At 42.1% G+C, this 16,063-nt stretch overlaps 2 protein-coding genes and 1 pseudogene across 3 annotated transcripts in view; all 3 read right to left on the bottom strand.

The window, feature by feature from the left end:
* LOC114617572 (serpin B6) overlaps positions 1-16,063 on the bottom strand; it is a 109,846-nt gene that overhangs the window by 88,110 nt on the left and 5,673 nt on the right. Inside the window, exon 2 of one of the 2 annotated variants that reach the window (XM_028763159.1) lies at positions 8,491-8,599. The exons of the other annotated variant lie outside the window; for it this stretch is intronic. The gene's annotated coding sequence lies outside the window, so the exon portion shown is untranslated. The remainder of the gene's footprint in view (positions 1-8,490; positions 8,600-16,063) is intronic. 2 annotated transcript variants of the gene reach the window in all.
* Positions 5,526-7,164, bottom strand: LOC114617575 (annotated as a pseudogene).
* LOC114617574 (60S ribosomal protein L13-like) lies at positions 9,323-10,088 on the bottom strand. Its single transcript, XM_028763166.1, has 2 exons — positions 9,732-10,088; positions 9,323-9,605 (listed from the first exon to the last, which is right to left on the bottom strand). The coding sequence occupies exons 1-2, from the start codon at positions 10,011-10,013 to the stop codon at positions 9,378-9,380; spliced, it is 510 nt and encodes a 169-aa protein (XP_028618999.1). The 5' UTR covers positions 10,014-10,088; the 3' UTR covers positions 9,323-9,377.

Raw genomic sequence — 16,063 nt, 5'->3', positions numbered from 1 at the left:
TTTATGTCTCCCAAGCTGCTTTTTAGAGTAGTCTTCAGATCCTCCTTCTGTTGTAGTTCCCCTTCTGTGGTTATGATAAAATACTCTGACCAAAAGCAACTTAGGGGAGGAAAAGTTTATTTTAGCTTACAATCTCAGAACATGGGGCTGGAGAGATGGCCTTCCAGAGGCCTTCCTTCAAGTTTTGTTCCCAGCACCCACAGCAGGTGGATCACAACCAGGTATATTTCTGCCTATTTCTCCAGTCATTGCTCTGGTGTCTCTTCTTCTATGACTGTAAAAATATCCAGTTCCAGGAGATCCAATACACTCCTCTGGGCTTCTCCAGTACATATCCTCATGTGTGCAAACCTACACAGATACACACATATACACATAATTTAAAAAATAAATCTTTACAAAACAAAACAAAAACAACCCAGGTTACAGCCCATTGTTAGGCAAGTCAAGGCAGGAACTCAAGGTTGAAAGGAAGACCTGCTACCTTTCCATACATTCTTACCTATTACCAAAGAACTCACTTCACAGCCAAGAAGTATCAGAGGAACCATGGAGGAGGATGCTTGCTAGTAGCTTACTCATAGACTAATACTCAGTGAGTTTTATTTTTCTTCTTGTTTTTTTGAGATAGAGTCTCACTATGTCACCCTGGCTGACCTAGAGGAATTCTTTACATAGACGAGGCTGACCTCAAACTCACAGATATACCTGCCTATGCCTCCCGAGTGCTGTGATTAAAGGTGTATACCACCTTTAGCAAGCCTTCTTCTACAGTTTAGGACCAACTCCACAGTGAATGGTGCTGACAGTGGGCTGGGTCTTCCATCAATTGTCAATCAAGACAAGCCCCATACACGTGCAATGTGAGTAGCCATGTGGATTCTGGCAATCCTCATGAGGATCTAGGCAATTCCTCAATTGAGACTCTCAGATAGCTTTGATCTGTGCCAAACTGACAGTTAAAGCTAACTAGTATTCCTCTCAAGATGTGTCTAGACATTTTTCAAGCCTGTCTTGGATCTTCCTGCTCCTCTTTCTTACAGCATTTTAATCTCTGAAATATCATTAAACTTCTCCAATTTCTATTTGTCCTCCAAGCATCTTTATATGTATAGGTTCTTCAAGTGCCATTTCAGTGGTAGCTTCTTAGGTATCCATTCTGCATATGCTGGGTTCTCCAAAGAATCCCTACTCTAGAAAGCTTGCTTTGTGTAAGCTAAGATGCAGTGAAAACACTGCATGTCTGTGTTGGCTCCAGTAGCATTCAATGATCCTCCTCCATCATCTCAGCCTGGTCTCTTAACATAGTCCTCTGGAAACTCATTCCATGCTTTAATGGGGGTTTCCAGACACCAGGCTTCCATCAAAGATTTGACTGCAATGACTTGTTAGTCCCACATTTCTCCAGCATCCAGAAGTTAATCCTAGGCTTCTGACCAATAGAACTTTTTCACTGGTTATTGCTCTGGTGTCTCTTCTCCTTTGACTGCAGAAACAGGCCTATAGTTATGATAAAGAAATGCAGGTTTAGGAGGCCAAGAAAAAAAGGCAGTCCCAGAAGAAAGGCTCTGATAATGCATCTCTTTCCCTCCCTTCCCTCCATCCATCCCTTCCCTCTCCCTCCCCCTCAGAAATGGGTTTGACTATTCAGATCTCTCAGTCTGCTTAGCAAACTGTGGCCACAGTGATCTTGGAAGGTGGAGAGAAAGCAACATCCACCTTTAGAGCCTCATTCTGGGGCCCTTGTGAACTGGGGGATACCAGATTACTAGGAAGTAGGAATTTTGCCCTGGTCCACCAGGTCCGAATTTCCAGTACTGGATGAGAGGACAGGAATTCCAAACGAAGGGAACCTTGCTGCCTTCCTAGGTTTCAGAAGTCACTACTGTTTCAGTTTTGTCTTTTACTGTTTATTGTAATGTTAAATGCTGGCCTCCAAAGTCTGGAGTTTGCACATAGCTTCTGGGACCCTGCTTCCAAGTTAGTTCTGATTGGTAAGTAAATATGCTTAGCCTCACACATCTAAGGACATTATAAAGTCTTCCTCCCATGCAGAATCGCTAGCAGTTCCAGAGTTGAGACTGCTCACATCTAATCAGCTACATCAGCTGCACTTAAGGAAGTGGCCACAGCCATGGTTATGTTATTAAGCACCATACCCTTAGGAACACAGAGCCTTTGTGATTTTGCAAAATCCTTGTCTCCGTGGAGTTCAGTTCCCTGAGCCACTCTGAGCAGAGGTGAGTAACAAAGAAGGAAGCACTGCATAATGTCAGAAAGTACGGGGAGTGCGGTGGAAAATCCTAGCAGCCCCAGTTTCCAAAGGACAGAGACGCTGCCAGAAGTCTCCAAGTGGAGAAAACAAGCCCCAGAAGATGGCAAAATGCAGGGATCAGGAATTAGGCGGTTTATGAGCAATTCCATGATGGAGGTAGTACAGGAGTGTGCCAGGTCATCAGTCTTGGTATTACTCCACTTGGGTTACACCAGAGCCTCTTTGTCTGGTACAGTAGTAATTGGTCCAGCACCACTGAGAGCCATCTGGCAAGAAAACCAAGGGCTTTATTCTACAGAAATACAGAGAATGTGAAAGAATTTTGAAAATTAACTGCTGTTTGAGTTTTGTTATTTGTTTGTTAGCAGTACTAGTTATAATGGTAAGGGAAAAGTATCTAACATATATGTATATCTAGTGGATATTTAACATGCCAGAAGCTGCTAACACTTTTTAGTTATATGGTAGCTCATTGAATTCTTGTCATAGCCTTGTGAGCAGGAAAAAAATGTTGCCTCATTTTAATGGCACAGATACTGAAGCAGTTAAGACTCTTGTGCAAGGGTTACAGCTATAAAGAGGCAGATGTGGGATTTGAACTCAGACATGGCCCTCCACTAAGCTGGTATGTGGCACTATGTACACTCAGCTTGTCTCACACATCTTCCTAGTCTTTCTGGTGACAACACTGATTTCCCTTTGGGTATTGTGTCCTTATGCTGAGCTATGTTGTTTTCACAGTGGTGGTCTCTCCTTTGTACCCATTTGTGGCATCAGACAGACCTGATCAATCCATGTTCTGTGGCCCAGAGATAACCTAATCCAGAAAGGAAATTAAAATCAAGGACTGATCAGTCCTACTGAGAAATAAAGCCCTTTCTTGCTGGAGTTGTGACACTGTAAATCAGAAACCATACATTCATGCTGAAGAAAAGATTGCCTAAGCTATAGATACTTCTGGTGGCATCTGTTGAGCATATGTGCCTATGCTTGTCTGCAAAAGTTAGCTCTCCCTTTGGGGCTTAAGTTGGGGTTAGATTTGTATCAATTACAATGGAAACAAACCTGGGTAATTCAACAGATATGATTATATAAAAACTAGCAAAACTTAAAGCCATAAAAGTTATCAAAATCCTTTTCTCCCCAGATGGGTTCAGTATATAGTAGCATCTAATAAGCAAAAGAAGATAAAAAGATTAAGTATCTATCACTGTGGCAAACTGGAGTAGGCAGAGGCTTAATACGTCATCCAGTCCTAGTATGACTGAGTGGCCTTAAACATACCAGCCAGCCTTTGGGGGTATCTATTTTCCCATCTATGATGTAAAGGGGTCTGGCCTTCCATTATTACACCACCTAACAAGCAAGAGACACTGTGTCCCCAGTTCTGGCACATGTAACTGTGATAGGTAATTTGATCAGATTAACAATGCTTAAGAGATTAGTGGAGTAGATTCTGATGTGTCTGAGAGCATTTCCAATGACAACTGGATCAGGAGGCTGTCCCTAACCAATGGACCAGCCCTTTAATAGATTCATATGACACCATTATTGGGAGGTGTTGAAAGTTAGGAGGTGGGGCCTAGCTGGACGAGGCAGGACACAAGCGTGTCAATGGGAACTATATTTTTCCCTAACCTCTTCAGGAATTCCCTTTTCTTCCTGAGATGATATGAATAGCTCTCAATGGGCTGAAACTGAGCTAAAATAAACTTTCTACCTCTAAGTGTTTTCTCTTAGGTATTTTGGTCACAGCAATGAAAAGCTAATAAACTAGCTTCTTCTTGAGCCTCAGAAACTGCTTGAAATCCTGTCTGGTATCCCAATGTCCTGGTGCAGACCTGGGAGGATGAAGGCTTCTTCCAAGCTTGTGCTAGCTGTCTTCAGGGAGGTTTTATGATAATCTTCATTTTACAGATGGGTGACTGAGACAGAGGTGAAGTGATTTTACCAGGGTCTCATCACTATACCTTTTTCTGGAGCTCTTCTCTGGGCTGCTCAGGAACCCTGAACAAACACATGTTAGAGCTCATAACAAGAAAAAACTCCCTGCTCAGTAATGGCCTGATGAGATTCTTCACTAGTTGTCTTAGTTTCTCTTGCTGTGAAGAGACACCATGACCATGGCAATTCTTTTTTTTCTTAATAACTTATTTATTTTTATTTTATGTACACTGGTGTTTTGAATGCATGTATGTCTGTGTGAGGGTGTCAGATCTCCTGGAACAGGAATTACAGACAGTTGTGGGCTCCCATGTGGGTAAATGGGAATTGAACTCCGGTCCTCTGGAATGCAGCCAGTGCTCTATTTTCTTAATTAATGTTTTTATTAATCATTCCTGTCATTTACATCTCAAATGATATTCTCCTTCCAGGTTGCCTCTTCACAATCCCCCCATCCTATCCACCCTCTCCCCCTCCCTTTTGTCTCTATGGTGGTGTTCCCCCACCCACCCACTCCCAGTTTACCACTCCAGCATCCCCCTATGATGGGGCATCAAACTTCCTTCCACAGAACCAATGGCCTCCCCTCCCACTGCTGTCAGACAAGGCCATCCTCTGCTACATCTGTATCTGGAGCCATGGATCCCTTCCTGTACACTCCTTGGTTGGTGGTATAGTCCCTGTGAGTGCTGAGTGCTCCAGCCAGCTAACATTGCTCTTCCTGTGGGGTTGAAATTCCCCTCTGCTGTTCCAGTCCTTCCACCAGCTCCCCACTGGTGTCTAAGAGCTCAATCTGATGGCTGGCTGTGAACATCCACATCTGCATTGGTCAGGTGCTGGCAGAACCTCCAAAGGAACAGACATGCCAGGTTCCTGTCAACAAGCTCCTCTTGGCAAGAGCAACAGTGTCAGGGTTTGGTGTCTGCAGACAATGGATCCCCACCCAGTTGGGGTGGTCCGCAGATGGCCCTTCCTTCAGTCTCTACTCCATTTTTTGTCCCTGTCTTTCCGTTGATCACATACACATTTCAGGACACAGAAGAAAGCAAGCAAAAAGTGGGGCAAGACTATAAACCCTCATAGCCCACCCCTAGTGATGTACTTCCCCCTGCACCTACTAAAGATTCCATAACTTCTCAAATGGTACCACTAACTGGGGAACAAGTATTCAGATATTTGAGCCTGTGGGGGCATTTCACAAGAAAACCATCATACCCATCAAAATTCAGTATGGGACTATTGAAAAGAAAATGAAGTGTGACCTTTTTTTCTTTGAAGTTTATTCAACACAAAATAATCTTTTACTTCACTGAGGTAGCTGACCATGTCCACAACCAAAGTCACCCTCTAAACTGGAATTCAGTTGCTGAGCCAGCCCCAGTCTCCGCTTTTTTGTTAGCATGAGGGCATAACAGTCCTTTTGTAGGTGTCTCTGTCTGCCTCCTCTCTTGTGAATCTTGCAGGTGGTTCACTCTCTAGAACTTGAGGCCATGGCCCACCGGTCTGAGGACGGCCGTGATGCAAGCCATGGAGGGCACTATCTCCAGAGGTAGCTGAAAGTAATCTCATGGATTGTGGATACCTTCATTTGTAAGGTGCCAATAGAAATGTCCCCAGGCACCCCAGTTGCAGTAGTTATTGGGTTAGGATGCTAACTTGTCACCATAATAGCCATTTACCCTGAAATTCTTTCTCAACAACATAACACAAATGCCTGTGTAGTGACCATCAAGAGGCATATGGGAAGCCTCCCCAATCTGCTGCTGCCTCCCCTTAGCTTGACACCAGCTACCTTATCCAGAACCTTTACATGGTCTAGAAAGGGACATCACAAGAAGATGCTGTATTAAAAGGGCCTCTAATGAGCACTTAAAAATACTTTCAGTTATCCCATCTCGAACAAGGTGGTGCAGGCCTCTGTGAGAACTGGTCCTTTCAGCTAGATAGTTCTTGGGAGAGAAGACTCGAAGTCTCATGTTTTGACTGGGTTTGTTTCATAATTACCACAGATGAAAAGTGCAGAAAATGCTTGTGGTGTATTAACTCTTTCTGTATTTAAGTTACTATGATTGACATACACTTATAATTAGATTCTGAACTGAAAAAAAAATGAAAGGCAGGAAGGGGGGAGAAAGGAACAAAAGAAGGAAAGAAGGGATGAAGGAAGGAAAGAAGGAAGGAACAAACAAACGAATGAACGAACAAAGATAGATCTACAGGCAAACTGCTCTTTTACATAGTTTTGAGACATGAAAGACTATATGGTCTTCATTACAGTAAGGTTGAGTACATCTTATTTGCCAGTGCAGGGTGTTTGATGATATAGTCATCTTTCTTGGCAACCATCACTCTGTTCTTAAGGAGTTCATAGATGGCAATCTCGTTCTTAGGCATTAACATCACAGCAGTTGCTCGAAGGTGGAGGCAGGAAAGTGAAAATCTGACTCTAAAGTGAAGCACACAACAAACTGTTGAGTGTTCTGAGGATCAAGTTTGATCCCCAGTACCCATGTAAAAGGCTAGATGTGATGGTATGCATCTATAATCCCAGCACTCCTAAGGTGAAATGGGAGTTTACAGGCCAGCTACCCTGCAAACTCAGCATCGGAGTAAGAAAGACCGTACTTCAATAAGACGGAAAACAAGAACCCAACTCCTGAAAGTTGTTCTTTGACCTCTACACACATGCCATAGCTATGTGTTTCATACTGGCTAGTCTTGAAATTATTTCTGTGTCAAAGCCACAGATCCTAGTTTGGCCTGAGTTGAAGTCCCTTAAAAGATTAGGGAAGCTCATTGGACTAGAGGAATAGAGGAACAGAACAGAGGATCTAGAAATAAGCTCAAGCAACTACAGACACCTACCTGATCCTGGAAAAAAGAAGAAAAGAGGAATATTTAGCCTCTAATATCCACATGTAGAAGAATGAAATTAGATCCTTGTCTGTCACTATATAGCTTAAATTGAATTAAAAATCTTTATGTGAAATAACTGATACGTTGAACCGACTACAGGAAAATACTTCAAGATCTAGGCATAGGAGCTAGAAAGATGGCTCAGCACTTAGGAGTACTGCTCTTAAGGAAGACCTGAGTTTGCTTCCTAGCACCCACATAGAGCAGCTCACAACCACCTGTAACTTCTGCTGCAGGAGATCCAACACCCAAATGTGTACACGTGCACACACACACACAAGCACACTTTTAAAAAAAAACTCTTAAACAATCTAGACATTAGTGATTATTTTCTGAATAAGACTCCAAAACCTCTGGAAATAATAAGAACTGAATTCCAAATACCTGAGTTGTCTCATTGATCTGATAAGGTCACTTGGTCCCTTGATGTGCCTGAGTCTACAAAAGAGCTTCCTAGAGTAAAATAGGTGTGACTAACTTGTTCCTAAATACTTGGGGCTGCACATCTGCTGCCCTCTGGTGGCAGTCTGAAGTTGATGAACTTGGGTTCATTAAAGATAGGGCAGAGGGGACACAGCAGGGCTACCAGGCCCAGCTCCCTGTAGAATAACTTTTACTTCCTGGGGCTTTTTAAGCCATTTTTTTTCTCTTTTGCAGCTACATGTCCTGGCATTCTATCTTTATCTCTGAGAAATCAACCACAACTGGGCCCTTGATGACCAACAATACTTATTAAGAACTATCTCTTATCAGAGAGATGCAGCCAAAACTGGAAATAAGATATATTGCCCTCAAAGTAATCAAAATCTATGCCTCATGCCAGAAAAAATTTAACAGCTATATGATAGTGTCTTCTAGGGGGTGCTTTAAGAGCTAACTAACCGAATCGTTTTGGATGGAGTCAAAGGCAATCTTTTGCACCGTGTTTCCTATGATATGACAAATGACCACCTAGACAATGATGAGGAATTCCAAGTCCAGTATCTCACAACGTACAACTAAAGGATGGGAAACACAGGTGGGAAAAAGGCACTAACCCAGGAGGAACATCTGTTCTACTCAGAGGATGAAACTGGTTAGGAGTTCTAAGAACTGATATTGAAGAAATGAAGAACATCAGGCTTTTACCACAAGAAACTTCCTTCCTCTTCTACTTTTCCACCACAATTTGAACTTGAGACAATAAAAAATCAAAAACCCTTGTAAGTACCAAATTACAGGGAAAATGATATTCCGTACATTTTGTCCTCACACCGTGAAGGAGTTCCTTTTTAATAAACTGATATTTTTTTTTCTGAGGAACATTTAGAGTATTATTAACTTATGGGGGTGATTTTTAACCACTTCTCACCTACCTTTGTTATTTCCAGAGAGAGCTACAGGCTCAGCATAAGACTCAGGCCAGTACAGGAATGCCACACGTCTGTGGTGTTTAAGAAATGACTCTGGCTTCTGAAGCTGCATCTAATAAAGGAAAGCAATAGTGGCATGGTGGGCCCAGAGGGCATAGACTTTGGAAAAGAAAAGTCAGTCACCACATGCCCCTTGGTATTTTGAGCAATAATGTTCAACACAGAGAGTTCACTATTTAAAAGTACAGAGTTGTCTAGAAATATTGCAAATGCCAGCTACCAGTTTATGGCCTGTCAGCTCCCCATGTACCTTAATATTTACTCTTCCTTCATTTGGGAAGAATTCTGGAAAGAAAGGAAGAAGAAACCCTAAGCACATATGCACGTGCTACGTGGAATAAGGATCTCTAGGAAGCCTGCCCAACCATCAGTCTGGGCCTAAACAAACCTAACTTTGGCCACCCTTTCTGTAGAGAAGCCTTTGTGGAAATTTGTGGTTGAAAGTGATGTGTATGGGTATCAACTGACTAGGGGTGCATTTGTGATGATAAATCTTGTCAACTTGACACCTCTAGCCCTACCTGTAAAGGTGTTTCCAGAGGTTTAACTAAAGAGTAAAAGATTCACCTTGAATGTAGGCAGCACCAACCCATGGTCTACATTCTCAAACTGAATACACAGAGAAAAGGGAGAAAGTTGAGTACTAGCACTCATCTCAAGTACTAGCATGCTTTCTGACTACAAATGCAGAGACTAGCCACCCATATCACTGCCACTATGCCTTCCCTGCTACAGTGGATTAGATTCTCAAACTCTAAGCTAAAATAACCCCTTCCTTCTTTCTTTTTTTTTCCTGTATGGAAAATGTGTTCCAACACTCCAACCACACATTATTTTTTCTTTTCAACGTCTTTCTCTGCAGCCTCCTTCGGCCTTTTTGCTTGGATGCCAAAGAGCCAGGCATTGGTACGGGCCATGTGAAGACTGGCAAAAGCCTTAGAGTTCTTCTCTTCTTCTGTGATGACTCTGGCTTTTTCCTTTTTGTACACATTCCAGATGGGCATCATAGGTCCTGTTATCTGGGTGGCCAAATTAAGTTCTTCAGCAGAACTGTCTCCCTTCTTTGGAGCAGAAGGCTTCCTGGGGAAAAGTATGAATCACTTCAGGCACTTCACGTTGGCCTGCAGTGATTCAGTGGATTTGTTTTGCTTCCTTGGGTCCACAGAGATGCCGATGATGTGAGCCATTTTCTTGTGGATACCAGCCACCCTGAGTTCTTCCAGGTTGAAGCCCCTGACAGTCCAGACCCCAGCCCAGACCTTGGTGTGGTATCTAACTGTACAAAACCTCACTATGGGCCTGATGGGACTAGATGCAGGACAAGGGGCCATGCAATGTGCTTTTGCCTGCTGGCACTTGCATCTGAAGATCTTGAATGTGGGCTGGTTGAACCAAGTGTCCACTTGCTGCTGCCAATCCTTGTGGAAGTGGAGCTTCAGGATCATGCCATACTGTCTGGGCGCCATGGCTGTCTAAGGTCACAAAGGAGAGAAGGACCTCTACCTTCCTTCTTTTTTTTTTCCTTTTTTAAAAAATTTTGTTATTGGATACTTTATTTACATTTCAGATGTTATCCCCTTACCCCATTACCCCCACACACAGGAACCCCCTACCCCATCCCCCCTGCTCCTGCTTCCATGAGGATGTGCCCTCCCCACTTCCACCTCCCCACCCTCGAATTCCCCCACACTCAGTGTCCAGCCTTCATGGGACCAAGGATCTCCTCTCCCACCTATGCCTGACAAGGCCATCCTCCCCTACATATACAGCTGGAGTCATGGGTCCCTGCCTATGTGCTTCCAGGCTGGTGGTTTAAACCCTGGGAGCTCTAGTTGGTTGGTATTGTTGCTCTCCTCATGGGGCCGAAAACCCTTTCAGCACCTTCAGTCTTCTCTCTAACTTCTCCATTGGGAACCCCTTGATCAGTTCAATGGTTAGCTGTGAGCACCTGCCTCTGAATATGTCAGACTCTTGTAGACCTCTAAGGACACGCTATATCAGGATCCTGTCAGCATGCACTTCCTGACATCCACATCAGCATCTACCTTTGGTGACTGCACATAGGATGGATACCCAGGTGGAATGGTCTCCAGACAGCCCATCCTTCAGTTTCTATCCCACACTTTGTCTCCATATTTGCTCCCTTGAGTATTCTGTTACTCCTTCTAAGGAAGACTGAAGCACCCACACTTGGTCTTCCTTCTTCATGAGCTTCATGTGGTCTGTGAGTTGAATCTCGAGCTTCTGGGCTAATATCCAATTATCAGTGAGTGGATACCATGTGTGTTCTTTTGTGATTGGGTTGCCTCTTATCTCCTTGTACAAAGTTCAAGTCCAAGTGGATAAAGGACCTCCACATAAAACTAGATACACTGAAACTAATAGAAGAAAAGGTGGGGAAGAACCTTGAATACTTGGGCACAGGGGAAAATTCCTGAATTGAACGCCAATGGCTTGTGTTCTAAGATCAAGAATTGACAAATGGGACCTCATAAAATTGCAAAGTTTCTGTAAGACAAAGGATGCTGTCAATAGGACAAAATGGCAACCAACAGATTGGGAAAAGATCTTTACCAATCCCACAACTGACAGAGGGCTAATACCCAATATATACAAAGAACTCAAGAAATTAGACTTCAGACAACCAAATAACCCTATTAAAAAATGGGGTACAGAGCTAAACCAAGAATTCTCATCTGAGGAAACTTGAATGGCGGAGAAGCACCTAAAGAAATGTTCAGCATCCTTAGTCATCAGGGAAATGCAAATCAAAACAACCCTGAGATTCCACCTCACACCAGTCAGAATGGCTAAGATCAAAAACTCAGGTGATAGTAGATGCTGACGAGGATGTGGAGAAAAACAAACACTCTTCCACTGTTGGTGGGATTGCAAGATGGTGTAACCACTCTGGAAATCAGTCTGGTGGTTCCTCAGAAAATTGGACATAGCAGTACCTGAGGACCCAGCTATTCCACTCCTGGGCATATACCAAGGACATATGCTCCACTATGTTCATAGCAGCCTTATTTATAATAGTCAGAATCTGGAAAGAACCCAGATGTTCTTCAACAGAAGAATGGATACAGAAAATATGGTACATTTACACAGTGGAGTATTACTCAGCTATTAAAAACAATGAATCAAGAAATTCTTAGATTGAGAAATTCTTAAATGGGTGTAACTAGAACATTCATCCTGAGTGAGGTAACCCAATGTACCTTCCTTCTTTAACTTGCTTTTGTCAGCTATTTTGTCACATCAATGAGAAAAAGTAACCAATACAACCTATACATCAGATGCCCGGGTGACGTGTTAGACTGTCTTTCCCAGCAATGAAAACACTAGTCATGGAACATAAAAACTGAATAGAAAGAAACAAATATAAAAAGAAATGAATATAAAAAATGTGTTGCTAGTGCAGTCAAAATTTTTGCAGTCTCTGCCTTAATCTCTTTTTTATTATTATAACAAAAAATACGTAGCTGAGTTCTTTATAAAGCTGAGTTTTTTCAGTTCATAGTTTGGCAGGCTGAAAGTCCCATAGTGGATAGCTCCATATCTTTACCTTCCCATGTTTCAAGGTATATGGTGTTACTATGGTAAGAACATGTGAGGAAGAGATCACATGGCAAGGCTAAAAGCCTGAGAAGTTTGGGGGTAGGCTCACTCATTTATTTATTTGACAAGAAGGTATTTTTTATTGCTACAAAAGGCTAGGAGTAGAAGTAAGACTCTCACTCATTAGTATGTGCATAAAGCACTAAAAACAGTGCTTATGTTGTGCAGTCAGCTTTTGTTACAGTTAGTGAAACATGATGTTTTCTAAGCCTGGAGTACTTTCCCCAATCTACTACTTTTCCTAGGAAATGCACAATGAAGAGTTCAAGTAAGGCTTCTATGAACGCTGCATTCATCTTCTCTCTCTCTCTCTCTCTCTCTCTCTCTCTATATATATATATATATATATATATATATATATACACATATATATATATATATGCCCAATGATATATTTTCAGCAACACTATCCACAACAAAGGTGCTTTGTATACACCTAATCACATGAAACAACCACATAGTAAGTCCTGTCCACGTCCCATTTGGCATGTGCACAGTGCTTGATTAGCCACATGCAAGGTTCTAGATTCTACCCTTAGCACAGGGGGTGGGGGGATGCAGGCACAGAAAAGCTAAGTGAATTGTCTTCAGAAATGAACCCAGAAATATGTCTCTCACCCTCATACTGTCACCTCCATCCCACTCTCACTCCTACATCCCTTAATGCTCTTATCCAAGCAACAGGATGTTCTGAAACAACCTGAATATGGATCAACCTTGTCCATCAGGCAGTTTACTATTGAGGCCTGAGCAGCTGTCATGCAACTTGGCCAGGATAGAGTACTGTGTAAGTCATACCTTGTCACTTCTGATGCTTGCTTAGTATGAGACTATGTGAACCTAGATTCATAACCCAGGTCTCATCCAAACAGTGCTACATTTCTATACCATGCCTACACAGGTCTTGATGAAGTAATGCTAACACCAACTTCAAGGGCCCAGTGACAAACAAGACATCCAACTTAATGCTGCAACCAGTGAAATTAGTACCACTTTCTTTTGTCTTCTCTTTCCCCAGGCAAGCTATCCTCCAGGCAGTGGTTCTTACTAGAGTTTCTTTTGTTGCCCATTTCCCCAGGGAAACTTGAAACTGTCTGCAAACATCTTTGATGATCACAACTTTGGATAGAAAAGGATTCTACTGTATATAGAGACTAGAGGTCAGGAAGAGTTGGACAACATATAAGATGTAAGATAGCCCCTATCCCATCACAACGCAGATCACTGAGAATCACCTGATACAAAATGTCAATAATTAAGGAATCCAGTATCACGGGGAACAGTCTCTGAAATGGAGAGCTCAATTTACCTATACTGCTTCAAGACAGCATAGAAAAGCTACTAGCAATGGAAAGGGAAGAGGGTAAAAAACAACTGACAATCACCTTTCCCTTGTGGGCTAATTATCCTGTAAGATGACTGGATTGAATAGACAGTGCATGCTACAAACTCTACATGTTTCCTATTTTTCTCACACATTCTCTGAACATTCCAATTAAGTGCTAACCTAGCTGTGCCAGGGAAGATTACATGGATGTGTTTTAGCCACCAGCTGAGAAGTATGTATCTCAGAGAAATATTTAATGGGATGATGATCAAAAGGCATGCCAGTTGATACCCAGCTCAAGTAATAAGTTAGCACTGCAGTCGAAAAGACAGTGAAATCTTGGTTTTGTTGATTTGTTCAATCAGATGTATAAATCCCTTGCAAAAGCATGGCAGAGCTTGTGTTTCCCCTAAGTACCTGATACCATGGTAAGCCACACTGATTCAGTTACCCTTGAACAGAATCCAAGTTCCAGATAGTCTCTCTCAATTCTCCCAGAGCTTTTATTAGACAGCTGACATAAAACTGGACATGAACACTTGACTGTGCTACAGTAGATCTTGGCTTTTTCAATTGCCCTCTTCAACCTGTTCAGGAGAGATTCAGTGTGGGGAGAGGTGGTAGGTGAGTCTTGGCAGTTCCCTGGTGCTGTTATTTCTCACATGAGGAAAATATGATGGCCATTTTCTGCCTCCTAACTATGGCTGGATTAGAACTACAAGTTTTCTCAGCCGAGCTAAATGTCTCACTGTTGACTCCATGGAAAGATGCAATTTTCTAAACTTTTCTGGCTTTGAAGTCAGTGATGGTGATAACTGCTTAGAAGAGGATGTAGAGGAGCTTGGAGATGAACAGGGTATGATAAAGGATGCATAATGAAGTTGATAGCAATGCCACTATCCCTGCCTTCATTTTGTCCTCTGCTTGGCATATCAAATGGTGTGCTAGTATGATAAAGACCCAAGGAATTCTAATTGTGTTCAGTTTTCCAAAAGGAGGATCTTGGTCTATGTAGTCAAACCAGTCTTGCAAGTTATGTGTATTTCCACAGAAGTCACCCAAGACAATATGGGTACAGCTTCCCATATTAGCATCTATTAGCATATTATAATATTAGCATATTAGCATAATAGAATCTGTGCTAGTGCTAGAAGAGGGAAAGTGCATGCCCAAGCCTCAAATAATTCTTGCTAAATGGCTGCCTCAATGCCCTACCTAGGCTCAGGCTCAATCTTTCTCTCCCTCCCTTCTTATCTCCCGCCCCTGCCCCTTCCCCCTCCCAAAACTATTCTTGAGAGAACTGAGTTCTCCTGATAATTAAATTAATCCCCTTTCCAGGCAGCACCTCCAATGAACTGATCACTTTTCTATTAGGCTTCACCTCTTAAAGGTTCAACCACTTCAACACAGCCACACCCAGTATATGAGCTTCTAGGGAACATACTCAGTATCCAAAGCACTGTGTCTTACCCTGTCATCTTCATATGTAAGCAAGTCAATATGTATGCTCATACTCAAGCACAAGGCAGAGAACAGTGTCCACTGTCTGTCTCTAGAAAATTAAGCAAGGTTCTTCTCTCTGCTTCTGCCTTCTCTGCTGCTTTTCTGTGCTTCTAAGATTCTCTCAATTTCTTGCAGATCTTAATTTAGCTCTGACTGGTCCATGTAGCAGCTACAGCTCTGCTCCTCTACATAGGGACTTTATTCATCAAAGGAAAATTCCACAAAGATGATGTTTCAATTCTTAACAGCTATGCCTCAATACAAGGGCACCCACATTTGTAAAAAAAAAGAAACATTACTAAAGCTTTAATCACACATTGACCCTTATACATTGATAGTTGACTACTTCAATACCCCACTCTCAACACCAGAGAGTTCATCCAGAAAAAATCTAGACAGAGAATTAATAGATTAAATAGACATTATAAGACAAATGGACCTAACAGATATCTATAGAGCATTTCACCCAAACATAAAATATACATTCTTCTCAGCACCTCACAGAACTTTCTCCAAAATCAACCATATACTCAGTCACAAACAAAGCCTCAACAGATACAAGAAAACTGAAAATTCCCCTGCATCCTATCAGACTATCACAGATTAAAGCTGGATGCTACAACAACAGAACAAGTGAACACCCATAAAGTCATGGAAACTGAACAACTCTCTACTGAATGACTACTGGGTCATAACAGAAATAAGAAATAAATTAAAGACTTCCTAGAATTCAATGAAAATGAATGCACAACAAACTTATGGGACACAATGAAAGTGGTGCTAAGAGGAACATTCATAGCACTAAGTGCCCACACAAAGAAATTGGAGACACCTCATACTAACAACTTAACAGCACACCTGACAGCTCTAGAACAAAAAAAAGCAAGGACACTCAGAGGAGTAGATGGCAGAAAATAATCAAACTGAGGGCTGAAATCAATAAAGTAGAAACAAAGAGAATAGCTTCTTTGAGAAAAATCAACCAGATAGACAGTTATTCAAACTAATTAAAAGACAGAGAAAGACTATCCAAATTAACAAAATCAGAAATGAAAGAGAGGACAG

Source organism: Grammomys surdaster, unplaced genomic scaffold (assembly GCF_004785775.1).
Source record: "Grammomys surdaster isolate TR1022 unplaced genomic scaffold, NIH_TR_1.0 137, whole genome shotgun sequence".
NCBI lineage: Eukaryota > Metazoa > Chordata > Mammalia > Rodentia > Muridae > Grammomys > Grammomys surdaster.
The sequence above is the reverse complement of the archived record's forward strand: the minus strand, read 5'-3'. Positions and strand labels throughout refer to the sequence as shown.